Source organism: Rhipicephalus microplus, chromosome 2 (assembly GCF_043290135.1).
Source record: "Rhipicephalus microplus isolate Deutch F79 chromosome 2, USDA_Rmic, whole genome shotgun sequence".
In the NCBI taxonomy this organism is placed as follows: domain Eukaryota; kingdom Metazoa; phylum Arthropoda; class Arachnida; order Ixodida; family Ixodidae; genus Rhipicephalus; species Rhipicephalus microplus.
The window spans coordinates 30,788,341-30,814,210 of NC_134701.1; the positions used below are offsets into that span (position 1 = coordinate 30,788,341).

Genomic DNA, 25,870 nt, shown 5'->3' on the forward strand with positions numbered 1-25,870 from the left:
AATCATTTGCATGTGAGTAATTTGACTTGTGGCACATGACAAAGGTGGCATTTCATAAATCGTAAGGTCTTGTTTGCTGATGAAATGACGTTCATCGCAGGACCAGTCCAGGAAAGATCATGGGATAAAGTTAAGCATAAGTACTTATACGTAAAGACCGTGATGTTTGCGATTGAGTAGGCTGAAAGGAATACCGTATTTACTGCGGTATGAACGCATTCGCATAATAAACGCACCCCCAATTTCAGTCATCAAAAGTTGGTTGCTTTTTTTTTTTGCCCCACGTAATAAACACATCCTCTACATTCATCCACTGCAGTCCCGCTAATCGACATCTGGCGCATTCTCACCCGTCAGTTCTTTTCCGTTTATTATTTTGCCGACTCACCTCGCCTCACTCCCCCTTTGCTCGTTACCACGTGCCGTATTTTTTTTTATCTGTGCGCCATAGCGGCGTTCACGAATGGCGCGAGTATAGAGACATCGCAGATGATAAGCACACAGCGAGTGAAGGTCACAAAACTACCCGCGCCAACCGACACGGGCAGTTTCAAAACGCCCAACCACGTGCACACGATTTTCGAGCGACGACGACAGGATTTGCTGTTGCGAAAGATTATTAATCGCTATCGCGTCGCAGGTTTCTGTAAAACTAGAAAAAATCTCTTGTCGTCTAGAAAAGATTGTGATTTCCGCAACACGGTAGTGCCCCCGGTTCTCGCTTCGCTTTTTTCCGTGTGTAAAGGACCGTCTCATGTAGAAGCGAGGCGGCGGCCGTATTTCGTCGTTAATCTTGTTATCGGCAGTTGGTTTTGATGCTTCGGGAGTAGCTTACTGCAATGTTGGTTACTTGCTACAATGTTAACGGCGGCGTCACGGTCGTCGTGCGAGGTTGCCGCAAAGTTGGCAAAGTGCGTTATAGCGTTATAGCGCACGTATCGTTATAGCGCACGCTTTCGGGCACGCCTCGAGATGTCAGCAGATATCTGTGGTGCGGTTGAACGATTGCGAGAAAAGATAGCCGCAAAACGCCTTTATGGCATGCGGGGGCTGCCCGGCGACAGCTTGCAAAAGATAGCACCGTCACCCACCGAAGATGAGTAAAGTGCAACAAAAGAGGTGTTTCCAAACAGTGTACACATATGTCGATTGCGAAAGCCTAAGGGACCTAACTTTTTTTGCATTGTCGCAGTTTTCGCTCCTCCCGAAAAAGTGTTCATAAAATTGACCCCGCCTAATAAACGCATTCCCTAGCTTTGCTCCAATTTTTCGAGAAAAAAAAAGGGCGTTCATTACACGAGTAAATACAGTAAGTTACGGCTGCATGAAATGGAAATAAATTTGCAATTTTTAGGGTTAAGGGTCATTTGCCAACGAATGCACCATTTATGTACATTGTCAAGGTCGTTCTGAAGTGATCCTTGTTCTGAAATGTTAGTTACAGTATGATAAATACGCAGTCGTAGGCGAACATACGAATATCACATGATCAATGCTGTGGCAGAACATAGATGTATATGAGGAAAAGAAGTGGTCCCAAGACACGCCTGGGGAGACGGGAAGGTGCTTGGTCGAGCGGTTATTTACAATAATAAATTGGGAGCGGTTATTTAGGAATTCTTTAATCGATTGTATTACATGAGCGCCTAAGTTCAATGGGGATAATTTCATTAGTAGACGGTTATGAGATACTGTATCAAAGGCTTTACAGTACTCTAGAACTAACATATGTTTGGACATTGTTATCAAGATTAACATGGAGGTCATGAAGAAAGATGGCTAGTTGTGTCTCACAAGAAAGTTTCTTACGAAAACTCTGTAGTGAAGGGTGAAATAAGTTTACTGAATCTAAAAATGCCATGATATGCGAGTGTATGACATGTTCCATGAATTTGCAAGGAACGTTAGTAATGGAAATGGGACGGTAGTTTAAAGGGGAGTCTTTGTTACCTGTTTTAAAGACTAAAACGACCTATTTGACTTTCGAACCACAAGATAAAACACCTGAACACAATGACTGTGAAAACAGAAGGGTCAGACGTGGTGCAGATATGTACTTGGTAGCCCCGCCACGGTGGTCTAGTGGCTAAGGTACTCGGCTGCTGACCCGCAGGTCGCGGGATCAAATCCCGGCTGCGGCGGCTGCATTTCCCATGGAGGCGGAAATGTTGTAGGCCCATCTGTGAGATTTGGGTGCACATTAAAGAACCACAGGTGGTCGAAATTTCCGGAGCCCTCCACTAAGGCGTCTCTCATAATCATAAGGTGATTTTGGGACGTTAAACCCCACATATCAATCATCAATTATGTACTAGGTATTTTTTAGAATCTTTGAGTTGATTCCGTCTACACCTGATGAAATACAGTTTGCTTTTTTGAATTATCGACAGTATGCGACCAGTAGAAAATATTATTGGTGGCATGTGTGTTATGTTAGTAGGTAGTGGAATGTCTAGAGTGGCAGTTCCTTTTGTGAACACGGAAAAAAAATACTTCATTAAATATATGAGCACATTCGTCGTCCGTGGCCGCACCTTTTGCATTCTTTATGTTGATACAGCGCGTTTCTTGGGGATTTAGGGGGCGCCAAAACTGCTGGGGAATACGAGTGAGCAGCTGCGGTATATGTCAACGTTAAAAAAAGTTTTTTTAGCATTGCAAGAGGCATTCAGGTAGGCGTTCCCTGCAATGTAATAATTCTACCATGCCTCAGTGCTTCTAAGACGCGTGCCTGACCGGAAGCGACGTTTCTTTTTATTTTCTAAACTTTTTATTGCTTTCGTGAACCATGACTTGCCATTTGTGTGAATTGTTAGTTTAAGAATATATTTTGGAATATATATATAGTTTATGAGTTCGTTAATCTTGTTTCGAAATAGAGTTCACCTGAAGTGTATGCATGGGGAATAACGACTCGAAGGTTGAGAAGAAATCGCTAGATTCATTCCTCATAGCTTCGTAATTGATCTTGTCGTATAGTTATTGTTCGACTGAAGTTTTGTACCGGCTGGAAGGTGAAGGCGGCATGTATAATATATGGTCACTAACTTTGCGGAGGAAATTCTAGGACAATAGACTACCAGGGTGAAAGTGTCCCTTGTAACCCGCGTGGGCTCCAATACAAGTTGAGTTAGAGTGTGATTATGGAACGCATCAACAAAATCAGCGGCTTCATCCTCTGTGACTAAAGCAGATTTGTTACTCCAGTTTATTTCCAGGATATTAAAATCACCAAAAAAGCAAGATATCTGCTTTGGGTGTTTTTTTGCCAAGATCACTCACGATGTTATTAAACTCATGTGCAAAATCAGGTGTGTTATGTGGTGGCACGACTGCCTGGATCGGGCGCGGCGGTGTTTCTTCAGCCGTTCTATTTGGCATGCGCCCCATTGAAAATATGTAATTAGAGAAGTTCCGCCGCCCGCCGCAATGCGGCGCTCTTTTTCTACTCCTACTTAATCAGGAAATTTTGTGGGATATATTGAAAGGAATGGGCATGGGCGACGACTGTATACAGCTTTTGAGGGAGATATACCGAGAAAATACAGTTTGCATAGAGTGGGAAGGAATGCGTAGCAAAGAGAACGTTGAGGTTAGCAGGGGTCTGAGACAGGGATGTCCTTTGTCCCCGCTGTTATTCATGCTGTACATGGTGAGTATGGAAAAAGCGCTAGAAGGTAGCAACATTGGTTTTAATCTGTCACACAAACAGGGCGGCATGATGATTGAGCAGAAGCTTCCAGGTTTATTTTATGCGGACGATATCGTCTTATTTGCGGACAGTCGAGATGATATACAGCAGCTGGCGAATATATGCGGAAGGGAAGGTGAAGCTCTTGGACTAGGATTCAGTGTAACGAAGTGTGGATTGATGGTATTCAATGATCCCTGTGATCAGACGGTGTCCATACAAGGCCAAGAAATACCGAGGGTAAGTGAATACAAGTACCTTGGAGTATGGGTAAATGAGAGTGATAGATACATGGAGGTACAGGAAAAAGCCTCGGCAGCAAAAGGAAAGAGGAATGCAGCAATAATGAAGCACAGAGCGTTGTGGGGATACAATAGGTATGAGGTGCTTCGAGGTCTGTGGAAGGGTGTAATGGTTCCAGGGCTTACTTTTGGGAACTCAGTGGTGTGCATGAGGGCAGAGGTGCAATCGGGAATGGATGTAAATCAAAGGACTGTGGGACGCCTCGCGTTGGGTGCTCACGGGAAGACGACAAACGAGGCTGTAAAGGGCGATATGGGGTGGGCAGGTTTTGAGGCGAGGGAAGCGCAGAGCAAAATAAGGTTCGAAGAAAGGCTAAGAAATATGAAGGAGAGTAGATGGGCAGAGAAGGTGTTCCGTTATTTGTATAGGAAGAGCGTGGACACACAGTGGAGAAAAAGAACTAGAAGACTCACTAGTAAATATACGGCTGGTATTGTGAGCCATATGTCAACAAAGAGCGTTAAGGGAAAAGTCAGGGAGGCGGAGAGGATTTACTGGATGGCAGCTATGGAGAAACAACCGGCTTTGAGTAACTACCGAAAGGGCAAAAGTGAAATAAGGAGAGAGGCATTTTACGATAATTCAAGGGGAAGCGCTTTACTGTTTGAAGCGAGATCGGGCTGCCTTAGAACGCGTAGTTATAAAGCAAGATTCAGTAAAGAAGAAGAACAATGCACATGCTGCGGGAAAGATAAGGAAACGGCGGAGCATGTTCTGATTGAATGTGGAGATATCCACCCAGGTGTACGTTTGGGCACGAGCCTACAGGAAGCCTAGGGTTTTAGGGATAACCATGGAAAGCTGAACACACCCGCGATTGAAATAAGTAAGAGACGGTTAGAGTATTGGTGGCAGAAAATTAGAGAGAAAGGACAAGAATAAATATTGGAAAAATAAAATATGGACAGTGTGCCGTAAATGGCAGAGAACTTAAGCTGAAAATTTACCTTTTTTTTCCATTAAGATAGAATTTATCGAAGTAGAGGCATTAGGCCAACATAAAAAAAAGAAAAAAGGTTTTTTTTTTTTTTTTGTCGAGCCTGGTGGCATACTTGTCACCACCCCGTTATAAAGGGGACGCTCATAGCATCCATCCATCCATCCATACTTTAGTGCAGGGAAACTAGCAGCAAAACAGAATTTGAGGAGCGAATGAGAGAAATGGGAGAGGAGCATTAGGCTAGGAAAGTTTTCAGTTACTTGTACATGAAGAATGTCGATACTAAATGGAGGAAACGAACTCGAAAATTGTGAAGCAAGTATTTAGACAGCAGCAGAATACCAAGCCAAAAGGAAACATCGTTAAGAAGAAGGTGAAGGAAACAGAGAGAGACATGTTGAAGATGGGAATGCTTATGAAATCATCACTGGAGACCTATCGAACCTTTAAGTAGGAAATTGCAAGCGAAAAGATCTACGATAGTTCTCGGGGTAGTTCTCTGCTCTTCGAGGCAAGATCGGGAGTATAGCGGTACAAGACGTACCAATCAAAATACGAAGGCACAGACACGGTATGTGTTGCGTGTGGAGAGGAGGAGGAAACGGCTGAACATGTGACAATGTTCTGTAAAGGGCTCCACCCTATAATCGAAGATAATGGCGCCGAATTTTTCAAAGCATTGGGGTTTAGGGACAGTGAAGGCAAATATAGACTTTAAACGGGTAAAAATAACCAGGAGGAGGCTAACTGATTGGTGCCTACGATTGAGGCGCGAGTGAAATTCAATCTTTAAACACACAGTGATAGTACTTAACTTTATAGCTAGGTGGCATGAGCCACCGCCCGATCTAAAAGGCACAGTCGGATACATAATTCCATCCATCCAGCAGACGATGCCGAGGGCGCCACGACGTAGACATACTTCTTCTCGCACTACTTCCGAGGTGTGCAAACGTGTTTTCGCGCGTTTCGCCTGTTCGGTGGATTCAAGGTCGTGCAAGGTTGTGAAAGCTCGGTTGGTACAGGTACAGCGCACGAGAGATAAGTTTCTCTTCATTTCTTTGTGTTTCATTTCATTTCATTTTATTACCTTAAAGGTCCCCAGGGGGACACTACATGAGGGGTGGGGTTACAAAAAAACGTACAAAAAAGCCATGAATTAGCTTGTAAAATGGCTTGTGACGCTATGCAGAAATGTTGATGGACAGGTGATTGCTGCAATATGGTGGGGGAGGTCATTCCAGTATTTTGCTGCACGAAGAAAAAATGAGGCAGCAAAAGTAACGGTGCGGGAACGTTGACGGGCAACTTGAAAGACATGGCCAATGCGATATGACCTGTGAAATGGGGGGAGAAATGTAAGGTTCGATTGCAAGTGCACTGTGAAAAAGTTTATGAAACAAGCAAAGGGTGGCAATGCGGCGGCGGGAAGATAGAGGGGACAGGCCACTTTCTTCTTTTAAAGATGACACGCTAATGTGATAGGCATATGAGGAATGAATGAATCTAGTAGCACGGTTTTGAAGTGATTCGAGTGCAGTAATGTGATATGCGTGTTGTGGGCTCCAAATTGACGATGCATATTCAAGCTTGCTTCTTACGAGGGACTGATATGCTAATAATTTTACATGGCGGGGTGTGTTGCGCAGATGACGTTTTAGGAAGCCGAGAGTACGATTAGCAGCTGCGATGATAGTCCGGATGTGCTCAGCCCAAGTTAGGTCACTGCACAAAGTTAGGCCAAGGTATTTGTAGGATTGCACAAGTTGAACAGGAGTGTTAGATATTACGTAGAAAGTGGTGAGCGGGTTATGGCGACGCTGAAACGACACAAGTTTACATTTGTTAGGATTAAGTTCCATTTGCCGCTGTTCACACAAACGCTGCACTTGGTTAATGTCACTTTGGAGGCTAATTTGATCAGATACATTCGTTACTGTGCGGTACAAAACACAGTCATCAGCAAACATGCGTATGTTATAAGTTAAGTTCGTTGGTAGGTCGTTAATATATATTAGAAATAACAAGGGGCCAAAGATGGAACTTTGAGGGACACCTGATGTAACTGGAATAAAGTTGGAGAGCTGAACATTTACAAGGACAGATTGGGAACGATTATGTAAGAATTCTTGGATCCAGATTAAGACTGCGGGGTGTAAGTTTAAGTGAGAAAGTTTCAGTAACAGGCGTTTATGAGGTACCTTATCAAATGCTTTGGTGAAATCTAGAAATATGGCGTCGCTTTGAAGGTTATTATCGAGATTAGAATGAAGGTCATGAACAAAAAGTGCTAGTTGAGTTTCGCATGAAAACCCTTTTCGAAAGCCATGTTGTGCAGGATGAAAAAAAATTAACCTTGTCAAGAAAACTGATAATGTGAGTGAATATGACGTGTTCCACGATTTTGCAAGGCACTGAAGTTAATGAGATAGGACGATAGTTTAGAGGCGAGTTTTTGTTACCAGCTTTGAAGACTGGAATGACCTTCCCTTTTTTCCAATCGTCGGGCAGTTGGCCTGTGGCAAGTGACCGCGAAAACAATAAACGTAAATATTCGGCATAGACATCTACAGTGTTTTTAAGGAACTTGGAGTTAATATTGTCTACACCTGCGGAGGACGACAGCTTTAGGTTGTTAATTATAGATATTATACCAGACACGGAAAATGTGATGGGTGGCATCAAGAGTTCGATAGTGGAAGTCGGCATGTAAAATGAAAGGTCTGTTTCTTTTGTGAACACTGATTCGAATGCGCTATTAAAAATGTTTGCACAATCAACGTCACTTACAGGTCTGCCGGCATCGTCGGTGAAGTTAGTAGACTGCGTGGGGTGAGGGTTGATTATTTCAAAAAACTTGCGTGGATCACTTTTTAGAATGGTCGGCAAGTTATAGTTATAGAAAGAGTGTTTAGCTTCGCATATCTTTCCTAGGTAGTCATGTTTGGCTACATAGTATTTTTCCCATGCGCATTGGCTTCCCTTCTGTTTGGCTGAACAAAAGAGGTGTTTCTTTTTGTTTTCTAGGCGTTTTAATGTTTTGGTGAACCAGGGCTTTTGAGTGTCGGTCTGGAAATTGAATGTGGGTATATGTTTGCTCACAAGATAATCCACTTCGTCCACAAATAATTTCCAGCTATCTTGCACTGATCTATTTTGAAAAAATGATTCGAAAGATGGAAAGAAAGAGCGGAGTTTATCAATGATAGCTGTGTAGTTTCCTTTCTCATAAAGACGTATAGTTTTTTTTACTTTTCTGACGAGACACCGGTTTGAACGTAAACTCAGCATGAATTACCTTGTGATCGCTAATTTCTGGAAGATATGAAATGGACGAAAGGCTGTTAGGGTGATCTGTTAGTATTAAGTCAAGGGTATTGGCGCACGTTTGAGTTACGCGAGTTGGTTCACCAACTCGCGTAACTTTGTGAACACCATTATTATTTTTTTCTCCTAATCAATATTTAGCGTTGCGAGTACTGTAGATGTGGGACACAAGCAACGTTGTAGTGACGTTTACCATGTCAACGGGCTAGGCGGCTGTTTTGAAGCAGGTCGGGGCGCCCGCTCAGTTGTTAAAGAGCTAGAGCCGAACACGAACGTGAGCTAGTGAGAGACTACTAGCGAAATTGAACACGTATGTGTGTGGTGTAGGCGGCAGCGTCAAACAGTTGTTGAGGTAGTAGAGTTAACGGAGGGGGCTGGATAGCGGGATTACGGTTGAACGTAGGCCTGTCGGGCACTCGGTCCGATGGTTGGGCGGGCGATGACTAAGGAGGCTAGGAAAACCATGAGCGAGAATGAACTGGTGCAGTGCGAAGAATGCAAGCACTGGTGCTACTAAGATAAGACAGCATTCACGAGTTTGGCCAATGCGCAGAAGGCGAGCTTTGTGTGCAGGCTGTGCAAGGCACTGAAGGCGGCCGTGCAGCGCATGGAGGGTAGCATGAAGGGGATTCAGGGGGAGCTTAGGGCGGAACGGGAGCAGGGGACAGAACTCAAAAAAGAGCTCGGAGCATCGCGTGAGCAGGAGGAGGCTACCGCCAGCCTATTGGAGCAAATGAAGGACGACCTTCAAAAAGAACGGGAAGTGCGGACCGAGCACGAGCAGCGGGTAAAGGAACTAATGGCGCTTTGCCCCGGCCGCGAGCGGTGTGAGACAGAAGGCGTGGGTAGCGCAGAAGGCGACAGGTGGGAAGGAACACGCGAGAAGGGAGGTCAGGGGGCCACAGTGTCTCACCACAGCACGGAGGCTCCGTGAATATACAGCTCGATGGCGCGGCAGTCTCCAAGCCGGGCAGAAACACAGGACAGGCGGCAGAGAGAAAAACAGGTGAAGCGAACAGGGGCGCCATCACAACCAGCGATTGGAGGGTAGAAGGGTCCTAGTGGTGGGGGACTCTAACGTAGCCAGGGTTAGGGATGGCGTCTTCAAGACAGTGAAGGAAGAAGGGAGAGTCAGGGTGGAGGCACAGTCAGGGAAGAGCATGGTGGATGCACTGGCCAAAGCTCAGAAGGTTGTAGAAAACAGCATGGAGGGCAAAAATCTAGTCATTATTCAGGCTGGGGTCAATGATGTGTTGAAGGGCAAGCATCAGAACCTTCAGAGAAAGTAAGAGGATGCGATGCGTAAGCTCCGAGAAGCCTCTGGGAGTGTGCATGTGACCATATGCACAGTCCCAGAGGTCTGGGGGCAGCCTCGTGGGATTGAAAGGAGGGTAGTGGAGGCTAATTGTGTGATCAAGGGTTTGAGCCGGCCACTTGGATACAGCGTAATGGAAGTTAACCAAGACATGTACGAGCCCGGTGCTCGCCCCTTTACACAGGATGGCATTCACTACAGTGGTGCGACCGGCAGGAGGGTCGGTAACAGAATTGGTCGCCAAGCCATAGCTTTTTTAGGGGGACCCAGAGCCCTGAGGCCAACAGTGTAGCCAAACACGGACCTAAAGGGGCACAAATATTCAACCCACACGAAGTCCGTGGGAGAAGAAATCGACGTAAGCACAAGGGCTGAGCTAAGTCAGACGTAGGCTATATTAACATGCAGGGTGGCAGGAACAGGTTAAAGTGGGAAGAAATCGAAGAGCAGTTCAGGCAGCAGGAGCTGATGGTATATGGGGTTGTGGAGACACATCTTCGGGACATGAAGCAACCACACTGCAATCCGGACTACGTATGGGAATATTGCAATCGAACAGAAGGCAGTAAAAAGGGGGGTAGAATTGGTGCATTTATACATAAGAGCATGGGTTGGCAAAGAGTCAAGCAGGGATGCATGGAACATTTATGGCTAAGAGGGAAAGTAGCTGGGCAGATGACACTCATTGGTTTGGTGTACTTGTGGACGGGAGCAAAGGCCAGAGAGGAAAACCAGGCAATGGTGGAGTGTATATCAAAGGACATTGAGGAATTAGGAGGAGAGTGCGAGATAATTATACTCGGAGATATGAATGTGCACATAGAAGATATAGATGGGTATACTGACTCAACAGGCAAAATGATCATGGATATGTGTGAAAGGCATAATTTGATCATTTGCGACAGTACCGAGAAGTGTGAAGGGCAAATAACATGGGAGGTAGGAAGGCTGCAGTCAACGATAGATTGCGCACTAATGTCACATAGGATGTATGATAAGCTCAGGGGAATGCACATAGATGAAGGTGGCTCCAGAAGCCTGGGTAGTGATCACAAAAGTATCAAGCTAAGTTTTGGAAGAGCAGCGAAAGTACGAAGGAGACAAGATGAGCAACTACAGGAAAGTTTTCATTCAGAAAGACAAATAGAAATTGCTACTAAAGAAATTGAGAAAGTAATCACTAAGGATAATAAAACTGTGTGACAATACCCAAATGTAATTAGACTGTGTGGGCTAAAGCTTGCTAAGGCACGTGACAAGTCACCCCTGAAACGAAGAGACAAGCCCAAGAGTTGGTGGGATGAGGAAGTTAAGAGAGCCATAGCAAAACGTCAGGAAGCCTCTAGGGAACACAGACATGATAAGCAGCGGGGTGAACCGTCAGATGAGGTTGAAAGAAGATAGGACATCTTTCTAAACTCTAGAAGGTAAGCATCCCTCCTGATCAATGAAAAGATTATAAGAATGGGTGCTCAGTGGCTAGCAGAAGTACATAAAAAGGACAGAAAGGCAGCTGCGAAATTTCGGAACCATCTAAACTCCCTAAGAAATGAAACAAACCTAAAGCATAGGTTTATAACTACAGCTCAAGGTGCTAGGCAAGAAGGGGACAAAGCTATTGAATATACAAGAACAAGGGTGGCAGAAAAATTTCGACAAAGAAGTGCCTTATGCACCACAGTAGACAAGGATGGATCAAGTGCAGCAATGGCTCCATTTTCACAACAAGAGTGGGAAAGGGCAGAGAAGAGGGTTACAAGTAGTACATAACAAGCCCAGATGGCATTCCAATTAGGCTGATAAAAACATTAGGTCCGAAGTCTAAGCAGGCTTTGAGAGAGGCAGTGAGCAAAATAATATTCGATGGTGAAGATCCCGATGCATGGAAACTTAGCAGGATGAGCATGATCTATAAAGGAAAGGGGGACAAAGCTGACATAAACAACTACCGTCCTATAACAGTGACATCAGTGGTCTACAGGCTGGCGATGCAGATTATAAAGGAAAGACTGCAGGCATGGATAGAGGATGAGGGGGTGCTGGGAGAACTGCAGAATGGGTTTCGGAAACACAGGAGGTTGGAAGGCAATCTGTTCTCACTGATGCAGTGCATCGAAATAGCAGAAAAGGAACTCAAGGCCCTGTGGCTGGCATTTTTGGATATCAAGGGAGCGTACGATAGCGTGGTTCAAGAGGACTTGTGGGGAATACTAGACAAACTAGGTGTGAAAGATGGCGTCAGTAATCTTTTAAAGAAAATCTATAAAAGTAAAAAGCTAGTTATAAAGTGGTAAAAACAGGTATCAAAGCCCACAGAGGTGAAACAAAAGTGACAGAGGACACCCCACAGGGGTGTCCTCTGTCACCTTTGTAATTCATGATGTACCTACAAGTGTGACAGCTTGGGCTAGTTGGTATGGCATGACGGTAGTTATAGCGTGAGAACAAAACGACGACACAGAGACAAGAAGGACGTGTCCTTCGTGTCCTTCTTGTCTCTGTGTCGTCGTTTTGTTCTCACGCTATAACTATCGTCGCACCTACAAGGATTAGAGGCCAAATTAGAAGGAAGTGGACGTGGCTTCAACCTCCCTTTAGTCAAACAAGGAAAACTCGTTGATCAGGCACTACCAGCATTAATGTACACAGATAATATAGTGCTAATGGCCGACAACAAAGAATATTTGCAGAGATTGATGGACGTCTGCGGTAATGAGGGAGATAGGTTAGATTTGCGATTCAGTAAGGAAAAATCAGCAGTCTTAATTTTTAATGATAATGAAGGTAGTGAGCATAGAATACAGGAGGTCACACTAGAGATAACAGATAAATACAAATATCTGGGCGTGTGAATAAGCAATGGGACCGAGTACCCAAGGGAACACGAAATATACGTGACGACTAAAGGTAACAGGAATGCAGCAGTGATGAAAAATAGGGCCCTGTGAAATTGCAAGAGGTATGATGTGAGAGGATTATGGAAAGGGGTCGTGGTTCCTGGGCTGACGTTCGGGAATGCGGTCTTGTGCATGAGATCAGAAGTTAAAGCAGGATTAGAAATTAAGCAACGTGGAATAGGTAGGCTTGTTTTAGGAACTCACGGGAATACACCAAATCAGGGAATTCAAGGTGATATGGGATGGACATCATTTGAGGGCAGGGAAGCTAGCAGCAAGACTAAATTTGAGAAGCGATTGAGAGAAGTGGGGGAGGAGCGTTGGGCTAGTAAGGTATTCAGATACTTGTACATGAAGAATGTCGATACAAAATGGAGGAAGCGAACCAGAAAATTGACCGGTAAATAGTTAGAAAACAGCAGGGGGCCAAACCAAAAAGAATTATCGGTTAAGAAGAAAGTAAGGGAAACGGAGACTGACATGTGGAGAATCGGCATGATCAAGAAGTCTGCACAAGAGATCTATCGAACTTTTAAGCAAAAAATTGCTGAGGAAAGGATCTATGATAATACTCGAGGTAGTTCTCTACTGTTTGAGGCCAGGACGGGAGTATTGTGAACCAAGACATGTCGGGCCAAATACAATGGGGTAGACACAGTATGCAGTGCATGTGGAGAGGAAGAAGAAACTGCCGAACACTTGATAATGTTCTGTAAAAGGCTTCGCCCTATAGTTGAGGATGATGGTGCAGAGTTTTTCAAAGCACTGTGGTTTAGGAACAGGGAGGGCAAAATAGACTTTAAGCGGGTAGAATTAACGAGGAGGTTATCTGATTGGTTGCTAAAGTCAAGGCACGAGTGAAAATTAAACCCTTCACTGCAAAGTACGAATCTTCAATCGCACTATTTAAAGGAAAAAAAAAAGATGAATCTAGTGGTTAGTTCACTAAGTATTACGGCTAGGTGGCATTAGCCACCGCCCGATCTAAAGGGTACAGCCGCATCCATCCATCCATCTTGGAGAAACGCACATTGGACGTCGTTTACATGGTGACTGGAATAAAAGAACGCTAATATGTATTATTCTTTGGGCTTGATATAGGGAGTGTTGTTCTCTGTAGGATTCTATGATTTAGACAGAGCCAAGCAGCGTGAAGCGAATGCGTGTGGCGCAGCTTGTTCGCAAATTTAGCCTCCATGACACACGTATTAAGCTGACTGACTACTTGATCTGCCGCGCTTTTGATTCGTTGTTTTAGCGATCATTTTTCCTACTGCTGCCTGAATCGGTGCATATCAATTTAGGCAGCCTTGTTCTGCAAGGATATCATTTTGTCATTGTCGACCCTGCATATATAGCTATGTTACGCATTCCTGCTCTCTGTGGTCACATCATCACATTGCTGAAAAACTAAAACATAGTGCTGGTAATGCTACAGTCGTTTCCACCTGCACGATGATCGGCGAAATCTGGTTGTGGGCACGACACATAGCATTTTTAAGTTCCCACCGTACAACAGTGTTGCGAATGTTACTTCCTCATCTATGCACAGGTTGCATGTAGGCGACTACGAACGTGAAAATGATGGGCGATGCTAGCTGCCTGTGAATTATAGGACGCCAGGGATCTGGCACCCCAATACCAAAGTACTTGGTTTCACTTAACTGAAGCTTGTCGTTTTAAAGCATGACATCGTTGAAAAGCTTGTTTCGGAGAAATTATGTCGTCGGCGTCTGTCTTAGCGAAAAAGCTGCGTTCGTTGTGAGAGGAAATTTGAGGTAGATGCAATGAAGATAGTGTTTGCACTTCGGCTTTACAGAAAGTGTAGTTCTCCACCGAGAAGTGAGCGCTTCGTACTAGCGATATGGGATGCGATTGTGTGCGTGGTTTTCCGTGCGTGAGTACGCATGTGCGTGTGTGTGCACGTACTTATGTGTGGGGCCTAGTGCGCACGCGCAGTGTGTGTGTTCTTCCGTGCGTGAGAGCATGCAAATGTGTGTGTGAGAGTGCACGCTCGTCTGCCTGTGTGGGCGCACTTGTGTGTGTGGTCGAGTGCGTGCGTGTGCATGCGTTCTTTTGAGCGTGAGTGCATACGGATGCGTGTGCTCTTCCATGCGTGCATGTGCGCGCACGCTTGTGTGCGCTCTTCCATGCGTGCAAATGTGTGTTTGTGCGTGCTCTTTTGTGAGTGTGTGCGAATGTGTGCGTATGTGAGCGCGCTCGTCTGTCTCTGCGTATGTGTTTGTTTGCGAGTGTTTTTGTGCGTGTTCTTGTGTCACTGCATTTTTCCATGCGTGAAAAAAAAACACCTTCTACGTATACCTCAAACGCTAAGCGTCACCTGTGTCCGTATGCAAATTAACGCTGGCTGCACTCAGCCATCACTTTCCAGAGCTACGAGATGCGTGCCAAACAGGACTGTTTTGCGTAGGAGCACATTTGCAGGAAGCTCCACTCTCGTAGCTTTCCCTTTATTGCCGAAAAATGTTGTCTGCGAGTAAAGCAGGTAAGCTTGCGCATTGAAGGCCTCAGTACCTCATGGTATCTTCGCCAACATCCACGATGCAGCTCAGCTATTCTTCAGATCCTTTCCCTCTAATGGAAGCAGTCAACAAAAAATTTCTAATCGATCATTTGGGGGAGTTCACTCTCCTATGTACTGTCCACTCATGTGCTGCACAGGAGGGCACCAAAATTTTCTTAAAAACTGGCTCAAGGATGTGTCCGCTTCAGTCACTAGCATCACGACAACAGCTGGGGCACGAAGAAAAAGAAAGACTATAGCGCCAGCCACCATCAATTCTTCCATTTGTTTTATTTGAGGTGGTTGGAGGGCGAGGAAAGACAAGGTGTACAGCTAACCAGCGGTCTGCGGTTTCTATAAAGCGAAATCTTCAAGCATCGCAAACCATCCCGCATAGACAGCAAAGAAGGGGTGGTAGGCGCGCCTCCATGCGGCCAACGGAGCGGCCACGCCCCCTTTTGCAGTTACGTTTCCTTCGTGCGAATAAAACGGTCCGAGGAACCCTACCGCGCGCGCCCAATCCGGGCAGCCGTGGTGGTGGCTTCTAGCAAACATCCAAGAGAACTTTCAGTGGTGAGGCGCGGCAAATAAGCCATATCGTTTCGAGGTTAGTTTCGACTGCAGCGAGCAAGGACGATAAATCCTGACGGGCAGCAATAAGCATGTCACCATCTCTTGAAGCTTTACAATCTTCTTTATGAAGACAGAAGTTCAGCAGGTCTGCAAGAACCTCCGTATCGGTGATATCAACAGTCAGTCATGTTTCAATAATTATTAGTAAGTTGCGGTTAGACGACAACATGAGATTAAGCAGGACATTGCGTTTAAAGACGAAACTATGTGCATTGCCGCACATCATTGAAAAGCGAAGACTGGCTTGTTCTTATACCGATTGGCAGGGCTATCCCTTACAAAGAGACAACTGCTATTGTACTTCTTTCACACTTTTTGTGTGCTCTTCATACTCGTAGCGCTTATTACCAATGAGCAGGGTTTTAAAACCCAGACAGTAGGGTGCTTATTTGCTTTTTGCAAAAACAATTGGGTGTTGGCGAGCAATTTCGATATTTCTGGTGAAGTCTTCACCTACGCTGAAGCCTGTCCCCTTAAAGTTACGCTTGTTAAAAAGCGCTAGTTCTTTTGTTTTGTAAGACGTGAACTTAACGTGACCCAAGCGATGCACTCGCTCAATTTTTTTCGCATCAAGCGTAATGTTTCGATATTTCTTATAGTGATCGATGATGGTATTTTCTATAAGTGAAAACAACTCCAGTCCAGAAGACTCAGGAATACCATAAAAAAGTAGATTGTTTCACCGAGAATGGTTTTCAGCATCGTGAATGCGCATTTTTATCCTCTCTATTGTCTGTGCTGCACAAATAGCATCACCTTTCATATTTTCTATATTGAAACGCAGGAAGACTAGGTTTTGGTAGTGGGTTTCAAGAGGAGTCATATGGAAGCTCAGATCAGCTATAGCTTTGTCGATTGTTTGTATCTGAGACATCGAATCTTTAATCTCCGCGATTAGGATTAGTTGCGATTTCCCTGCAGATAATTTCTTAAGTTCGTTTAATACAGCTTGATTATCAGGTCGAGGGTTAGTTTCGATGTCTCCCGCAAACAGCAGCAATGAATGGATAACATCACAGCACTGAACAACAATGGAAAGGCAGCAATGTGGGGCCGGCAGCTGCAGCAGGTAATTACACTTGACCGCTTTGTAGAAAGACTGTGTGCATTACTAACCTGCATAGCAAACATGAGCGGATTAGCGTGTTGTGTTGATGCACGGCAGCCATGTTTGTATTTTATCTCTGAGCTCTGACGCTTGAAGTGCAACGAAGTCCTCCAATGGCTCCAATGAAAAGCTCTGAAGAGCGTTTAAAGTGCCAATGTTTGAATATGTGGTCACAAGAGCGAATCTGTCAAGGTGCAGCAGCTACATTGATTCCACAGGCGACTCACGAGTGTCGACACATTACCTTGTTTTACGTACTTTTCTGTGGACGAAGCGCTAAAAGGTAAATGCAGATTTTTTTATACAATCTCACAAAACTGAAGTTAGATTAAGTTACCCAAGTGCTACCCTTTAAACATGAGCTACTAGCAATAGGTGTGTAGCTGAGGACATTTGCTGTTGCATCACCAATAATGATAATAATAATATTAATATTATTAATACAATATTAATAATATTAAAAGACATGACTAGCCCGGAAAGCTTCTGCTGACGACACTTCTAGCCTAGACAAACCAGATGGCCTTCAAGCCAAACCGTAATTGTGGCCTAGACAAACATGAATAAATTCAAAGACGTGAGTAATGTTGTAGTTCGAAAGCCAGATATGCCGTGTGATATATAGAAGCAACACAGCCCGAAATAGTCCATTTATCAATGTGGAAGCTGAGGAATGCTTTAGCAATGTGAAGGACAAGTTGCCGAGGAGAAATTTCTTTGGTCTTGTGTATGCCATAAGCTGCCACAATAATGACAAACCAGTACATTGATAAAACTGGCGATTTCAACAAAAGATTTAAACTACACAAATATAAATATGATGCCATGGAACGTCATGTGGCCTCGACTGCTCTCGCTGAGCACGCGGAATCTGCAGACCACCAAATAGACTGGTCAAACACACGTATGCTGGACGAAGAAAAAACCCGCGAAGGACTAGAGGAACAGAGTGGTGGAGATATCGCTTGAATGTTGCGTAGTTGGGTACGGTTTGGGAATGTAAATTGTTATTTCGTCTTTATTATTCGTATTTACTGAATGAAAGAGAAGTGTTCCTTTCAACGAGTGGTGGGTCACTGATGTAGGGTTGTGCCCTACTACTGGTTGAAGGTATTGTTGCTTCCATCACATTTACTCCTCGAGTTAAGCAAAGCGTCAAGTCAAGCGAAAACCAAGTAAAGACGCCCTGGACTGAATTCCGAACGCCCGATCTAGTGCACATATACAGGGTGGCAAGTGAATGGTTGTGCAGCCCGAGTGGTTGTGTCAGTTTTTACTAGCAGACGCCGCCTTGCTAAGCTAGCGACAGGGGGAGGGGGGGGGGTAGCGACAGTTGGCACAAGACTTCGAGCATGTGCAGTGGGGGTGACGATGCAAGAGTTGCTAGTAGGTGCAACTATAAAAGAAGCTTGCATCATGCCTGCACCCGGAATTCGGATAATGTACATAGGCTGAACAAGAGTGATGAAATGTTGCTGACAATGTAGGTACTCTCGCTGCTTACGTCACGTATTTAGGTGTACTTCAGTACGCTTTGCCTTTCTTATGGCTTTCATTGTGAACAAGGCTCCCTCCTATATTGGGTGCCGGAACATCAGTAAACACTGTGTTCCACGGGTTAGTGTATCCTTTCGCGTTTGCATTAAAAAACAACAGTTACGCACATTTTTTTTTTCGCACCTCTTCTAGCAGCTTACTGTAGTTGCAGTTGAAAGAGCGACTTTTTAAGCTTTGATCAATGGTAATCCTAATTTTTAAGATGGTCACATAGAACTGCTGTCAGTTTCCGTGACCTGGCCAGGTTTTTCAGAAATTATCCGACTTTTTCAAAAGTGTCCAAATTCCAAGACTTTTCCAGGTTGGTAGACACAGTGCTGGGATTCAAACCAGTGACCCCTCGTTTCTCATCATGCTGCGTTAATCAACTAGGACGCGCCACTCATGCTATCATCTCACTAACGGCGAGCTATATATACCCACCATTTACCATTGCTTTACTGTGAATGGACTTAAAAAAGAAACATCCTTGAACAAAGCTTGCATGTCTCGCTTGTAGTTATGCAGCTCAAAAATGAGACAGCTAGTTCATGGCTTTCAAAATTAAAAATTTTCTATATATTAACTGCCGGTTTCATGGCCAATCCCCCATGGTGGATAAGAACCATACATCAAGAAAATAGCAATCAAGCAAGTTTCTTCCACCATCCAGCTGTTTCTGGCGTCGACGCCCACACGGCGATGTCTGGACAATCTTAGGTGGACGTTTTGGTAAAGTGCATTGGAACTGTACTTTTTCGCTACCGTCACCAGCACCGTCGACATCAACTGTCGCCAAGGAAGAAAACGCCAAGAAAACGCCGGCTTTTGCCGGCGTTTTTCGCTGTACTCAGCGCGTCGTACGATCAACTGCTAAACAGCTCCAACAGAATGCTAGTCGCGCTGGAGGAAGGCGGGCTCACATACGTGTCCAGACACGGGAAGAACGTGCTGCAGCGCATGCGAGAAACGGTGCAGCTCAGCGCACATTCGACCATGTTCACTACATTTCAAATGGTTCCTAAATCTCATAGCCTGATTTCGTATAACAGTCTCATGTGTTGGATTCATTGCATTGGCCTTGTGCCGAAACTGACTTTTTTAATATCATACGTCGCTTTTTATATGCCTAAAATTTGAGCAACGGAACTTCACTGGCAAAGCAAGCTTCACAACCAGACACATACCGCCCTGTAAACAAACACTGCACCAGAAGCCAAAGCTTAAACACTGCAGTTATCAAAAACAGGTCAGTAAGTCATTATGAGTACAAATAGACCGCAGAACAGTAATGACAAGAATTCGTAGTCATACATGTAGGAGTAAAAATTAATGGCGAACAGATGACACCAGAAGCCATCAATACTGAGCGTGCTCTGATTTCATGGAGCACTTTTCTTGAACTTTTAGAGCAAATTGTTTTCTGAACTTTCCCACTAATCTTTCAACATGAGCAGGACAGGCTGGCTGGCAGCATCAAGCTACCTTCACATAGCAAGCACACATGCAGAACTACACCTGCGTCGCCATGATCTCACGACAGACAAGAAGGTTCCACTCTGGGCCCTCTTGTGTGTCACGATATTGCTGACAATAGCAACACAGTTAACTGAGCAAGTGTGTCTGACTTGGCAGCACTAAGTTTCGTACTCGTGGCAATAAGTCTTGCTAAACTTCCATGCAGGATGCCAATTGTCAGACTGTGAAGCACCAAAAAACAATAGTTACATCTTTTCTGTGGTTGTGTGAAGGCTTCATTGCTGCATATAGCTGCACAAAGCATGTCACCCACACTGGAGTTCAATGCATTATTAGTTTGTATTGGTTTCTCTTGTTTTACAAGAAAGAAAATCGCTCATTCTGCTTTGAAGGAGTGTGCCTCTGAGCTCTTTTCACAAGATGCCAAGCTCACATCGTGGGTGGACATGCTAGACAAAAGCGAATCGTCCCTCATGGCACGAAGTCTGTCATCTAGGTAGTCAGTCTGCAGAGATAGCTGCCGAAGACGCCGCCTTGCACGATCCAGCGGAAGGCTGAAGACACTGCTCACACTAGAGTTCCGAGTTCTCTGGCTCTGTGTAGGCCTCGAACTGCTGAAAAAGTCCAGAGAAAGACTTTAGGAACACTGCCAAGTCAAGTCATATGGCACGACATCTTCACTTGCATTTTTTCACTCAGCCTTTTATTTTCTCACAAAAAAGTTTCATTCATATAGCCTTCTCACAAACATGACGAGATGAACAGTCCTACAGGGCATGTCGCTGGAGCCTTCCCCAGCAGTAGGTTTACGCACGCCTTGCTCACTCTAGGAGACGAGCAAGCGAGTGCATGACGAAGAGAAAAGACTTCTGCCTCAACAAGACGGGGCATACGCTGGACGTAGGCTTTCAGGTCCATGCCCACCTCTCAAACATGCATCTGGACACCCTTGCTAGGTGGTTGACATATTTATTCTGAAATTCCACTTATCCCACCAAGCCCACAATTTAACCTCTGCAAAGTAAATGCAGGGTTACAATTCTCAAGTAACTATGTACCAACTGGCTCAACATAACTTACTAGAAAACCTGTTTTCTTGCAGGTGAGCAACCACACGTGGTTTCTCATCACTAATCCGGATTAGTTCAAGAGTCTAGTAAAATCTCTTAATGCCAAATCATCGTGAAAGTACCATGAAAACAATAAAGAAATGTGTGCTACATCAATATCTTAATTTTCTTCAGGAATTGACAAACGCTGTTCTTGTTTTGCATAAGACCAGGGTGAAAGCCGTAATTACTGTCATACCATGACTTTCTATAGTTCGTCACCACAGAACAGGACACCAAAATCCAAAATATCCAAAAATTAATCCAAAATATGCTTTGCACCCCTCACTATTCACACACTGCCAACCCCAAAAGAGCAGGCAAGTTTTATATGTGAGCGTGTAAACCACAGCTAAAATGATTTTCGTGTTCTAAAGCTTACACCTTAAAGTTTCATGCTATAATACCTAAAGGGCAATCTGGCACTGGTGTCTTTGTGGGCTCCTTCAGCGGAGCTTCTACCGTCACGGAAATGATGGGAAGTACAGACTTCGCATCTGCATTGGATAAATTACGTTCTGAAGATTTGTGACGCTTGTTTGCATAGTGTAAAGCCATACGAACTTACAGTCGCCTCATTAAATTCAACCTAAAAGAACCAGGTAAATATGGTCCATTTAATGGAAGTTCCAATTACTGAAAGATGAATAGGTGTGCAGGGACAAACCCAATCATATCAAAGGCAGTTGTGCCGCTTGACAGATTTTTGTTTACTGAGAGTCTACTGTATCTTTATTTGAAAGTTGCTTCATTCTTCTGTACAGAAAATTTAGTGCAAAAAGTTCCCGTGACCATGAGATGGAAGTGAAACCTGGACAAATTCAACCACCAGAGCATGCACTGCTCTGCCATTGTTTTCCACGCTTGGCATCAGGATGTAACTAATTATTTTTTATAACACTTTAGAAGAAACACGCGTGTTTCTTCCTTAAAGGTATGTGTTATCTATTTATGGGAATAACAGTACTGTAAGAGTTAGAAACATTTAACGTATAGTTCACTTTGCCAAACGCGTCTGTATGAGTGGTATGCCTCCCACAGATCTTTTGTTTTGTTGTGAGGTTGAGTCAGAGAAGCGTGACGGTGCATCAACTTAACTTCACCATTCTTTTACAATTGATTTGATCGAGTCTTGGAAAAGTGCATTTATAGAAGCACATGAACTTTATCTATACGGTATCCAGCACTGAAATGGGCACCTAGGTGCAGTGGTAAGTGCACGACGCATCACTAAAGCTTTTATATAGAACTTGTGAGGCTGCAGTGACACAACCAACCAAGAGACAGAGGCAACTTCAGGCTCTCTGAACAACAAAGGCACTGCTCGAGTGTTTGCACCACAGCCCACTCCTCAATCTACGTGACGAACGAAACAAACAAGAAAAAGATCCATAAACAGTTCGCTAGCTAAAGCTGTGCAATCCAAAGACTGTACTTGCCATCATTTTTAAGATGATACAACCACTTCAGCGGCAGTTTCTTCTCAAGGATATTGAATGATACTCTATGGCTTACACCAAGTACAGGTCTCCAAGATAGCGGCTTTTTGCTCCTGTCCTAGCATTTGTTGTAAATGAATGCTAAAATAAAGAATCAGAATCAGAACCTACACAGTTCTAAAGCATGCGCACAAAGTCAATGAGACTGCTGAGCATTGCAATCAAAGCATCCCTGCAATATTGAAGGCACGTGCAGCCTTCGTGCCGTGGATCAAGAGAAAACTTTCATTTGCCACAGTTGCTGCAAGAAAAAGCCACCTTTAAGTGCGATAAGATAGTAGGGATCTGTCAAAACTGTATAATTGTTTGTTGCAGCCATTGTCAAAGCATTCATAGGTATTACCTGAGCAGCTCACATAAAAATGATTTTGCAGGTTTCCCACTGAGTGTTATCTAACTGCCGATGATAACAATGCAGGTGCAAGCCAATGTAATCTTAAACTCTGATCCGAGTGCCACTAATTCCATTCCTCTGAATTTATCCACATGCCATTTCATTGCACCAGCTAATAAGCGATTTAAGTGTTCTACAAATTGATCAAAGAATGAATATTCCTTGCAAAACAGCCTGCAACAAGAGTCGTGACTGGAGGCCATTTATGGACGTCATCATTAACAGGTGGTATGCCACCCGTTTTCTCCTTTCCCAAGTGCAATTCTGAGTGATAAAAGTTAGCTGCAACTATGACAGCTATTGCACGAATTGAATTCCATTCCAACATCTCATTTCCATCTTTACTGCCATGCATATCGATGAAGGGTGTGTGAGCACAAAAATTTCCTGTCGAATCAAATACAGTCGAGCCCACATATAACGGCCCCATTTAAAACGAACTTTCGCTTAACACAAACGATAGCTGGGTGAACATCTTCATTATTTCAATGGGACAAAGTTGCATTTACAGCAAACGTCTCTGAGCGCTGCTGATCAGTTACAGCAAATGAACAAAGTCTGCGCTCTGGCAAGTTCCCGGGAAACCTGTTTCAACCATCAATAAGCCTACAGCGAGGTGCCCATAGATTCTTATTTAGGGGAGACGCGGGTCGAAAAGTCGCGGTTTTCTTTTAAAAAATCACTTTTTTGGTTTACTTTGTATTCTCATCTTTGGTATAAGAACCTTCATTTCTGTGAATATCAAGCCGCAGTTTGCACGAGAAGTCACTGAAAAGTGCGCCTAAGTGAGCGGCGGTGACACCAGAATTTAACAGAAGTAGCAAAAGTTTGCGCCGTTTGCATTGCTGCGACGCGGTTGGAGTGTAGTAGAAGAGTTGAGTTGCAAGACTGTGCCTCGCCGCCTGATCCCCTCCGCCTTGCCCATAGCGGTGGCGCTGCAGTCGATAGTGCTCAAAAGAGCCGCGCGTCGCGTGCGGGAACTGCTATGCGCTTTGGCTCCTCCACCGCACATTCTTGATGCAGATTTCTTCATAGCTGCCCATCCTTCATGTCTAGCACAAGATGTCATAGCCCTGGAAGTATGACACGCCAATCTACTGAATTTAAGCTTCGAGAAACCCTTGTGAGAGATTGAAAATAATTCAGACAGGGCGTGTCTTATACTGATTTCTTCTATCTTAACTCTTTCTTCGTTGGTTAGGCATCCACAATATTCAGAATAACTGAGCCGATTAATTGGAAGTAAGCTGTGCTCAGAAAGCAGTGAGATTAAAAAAAAATACCGTTTCAAGCACACGCAGAACCAAGAGGTCGTAAGAAGAAAAGAGAGAGAGAAGGAATCTGAACCCCCTACACCATGAAATGTTTTTGCAGTTTATCTTTTCAGGGTATACTAAAATATACACACATTCACAGCGACCACCAATTGCCAAAACTAGTCCTTGTACTGCACCCCGCCCTCCTCAAAAAAAAAAAAAAAAAAAATCTGGGTTGTAGCTTTGCACCGAACGTTTCCAATTGGTGAAGCTTAATATAGCGCTCCTCTGTACAAACGCGCACTGTAAATTGCATCTTGTCGACAGTATGACGTCTTAAAACTAGTCGTAGCCTAATGTAGTTGGACAACAAATGCACCACCTAAAAATAGTAGCTGTACTACAGGCATCGCATGGATATTGCTGATGGGGCAGTGACGTGTGACTTAAATGCGTATTAATATGATTGATTGATATGTGAAGATTAATGTTCCAAAAGCACCATTTGATTATGAGAGACGCCGTAGTGAAGGAATCCGGGAATTTCGACCACCTGGGGTTCTTTAACGTGCACTCGAATCTGAGCACACGGGCCTACAACATTTTCGCCTCTGTAGGAAATGCAGCTGCCGCAGCCAAGATTCGATCCCACAACCTGCGGGTCAGTAGCCCAGCACCTTAGCCACTAGACCACCGCGGCGAGGCCCTATATATATATATATATATATGTCTCCGTTCCTCGTGTCGACGTGCGTGGCCGTCGCGAAGTCGGTAGTCATAGAGGTCAACCCTACTGCCGCCTGGGCTTCATGTTGCTGCGGCGTATTCGCTGTGTTCGCTGCGTGCACCGAAGAGGTTGCTGGGGAAGCTGGCGTGAAGACATTGTTTTCTTTAAAGGAGCTGGTCGTTGGTCCGGTTGCCCAAGAAGTGGTTCCCGAAGAAAGCCCGCCCCCCTTCACTGTCGTCCATCTTCGAGACTGCGTTCAGTGCCACCGTGACACAGTCATCGGCAGAATTGCCTAATGATATGGAACTTGATGTTCCCGAGATGCCCATTGAAAGTGGCTTTCCCCTCTTTGCCTCTGCCAACGAAGATGCCGACAGTACATCCGGTCGGCTAGACCACGGAGGTGTCCGTGGCAGCCGCCGTAACTATCGCCGTGCAACGCCACCGGCAGTTCCCCCGTACTCTCCTCACTCTCCTCCTCCTCCGTTCTCTCCCTTTGCAACACCAAACCCTCACTCGCTCCTCTCCCTTAGCGACCTGCGCATGGACGTACGGCTTGCCCCGAGAAGTGGTAGTGAGACAGCTTTTTTGTCCGCCACCAATGTCGCCCCTTCAATGTCGACCCACCAATGTCGGGTGCGGCGATGGCGTAGTGGTTAGAGGATCCGCCTCGCATGCAAGAGGTCCGTGGTTCAAATCCCGGTGCCGCGCAGTTCCCAACCGGATTTAAAAAAAAAAATCCGCGTGTTGATGGAACTGCATTAAGAGGCCTGGGGTGCGGCCTCACCGGTAACCACCGCCGGGAACACACTCCCTCACCAGAGAAGGATTGGCCACCCTGGTGCAGTATCTGGCCACTACCTCCCACATGCATACGTCAAATAACTCACGGCCCTCAGTCCCCAGCAACTGCGAAGCAACTGAACACGGCGGCGGTCAGATCTGCAGCGCAGCAGAGGGTGCTAAGAATCTCTGGATCCGGACAGGCCGCCATTGGAACCTGAACTTGGCAACGTTTAACGCTAGAACCTTATCTAGTGAGGGAAGTCTAGCTGTACTATTCGAGGAGCTAGAGGGTGTTAAACGGGATATAATAGGGCTCAGTGAGGTCAGGAGGACAGATGAGGCCTAT

The 25,870-nt window shown here is 44.9% G+C and overlaps 1 protein-coding gene across 6 annotated transcripts in view; it reads right to left on the bottom strand.

Annotated features, from left to right (window-relative positions):
- Window positions 1-20,073: 20,073 nt before the first annotated feature.
- The window catches only part of LOC119169156 (uncharacterized), a 121,871-nt gene continuing 116,074 nt past the window's right edge, over window positions 20,074-25,870 (bottom strand). For 5 of the 6 annotated variants that reach the window (XM_075886355.1, XM_075886354.1, XM_037420257.2 and 2 more), the window contains one exon: window positions 20,074-20,367. In XM_075886355.1, coding sequence (XP_075742470.1) covers window positions 20,130-20,367 — 238 coding nt within the window. In that variant the 3' untranslated portion in view covers window positions 20,074-20,129. The remainder of the gene's footprint in view (window positions 20,368-25,870) is intronic. The other variant, XM_037420258.2, reaches the window with a different exon arrangement.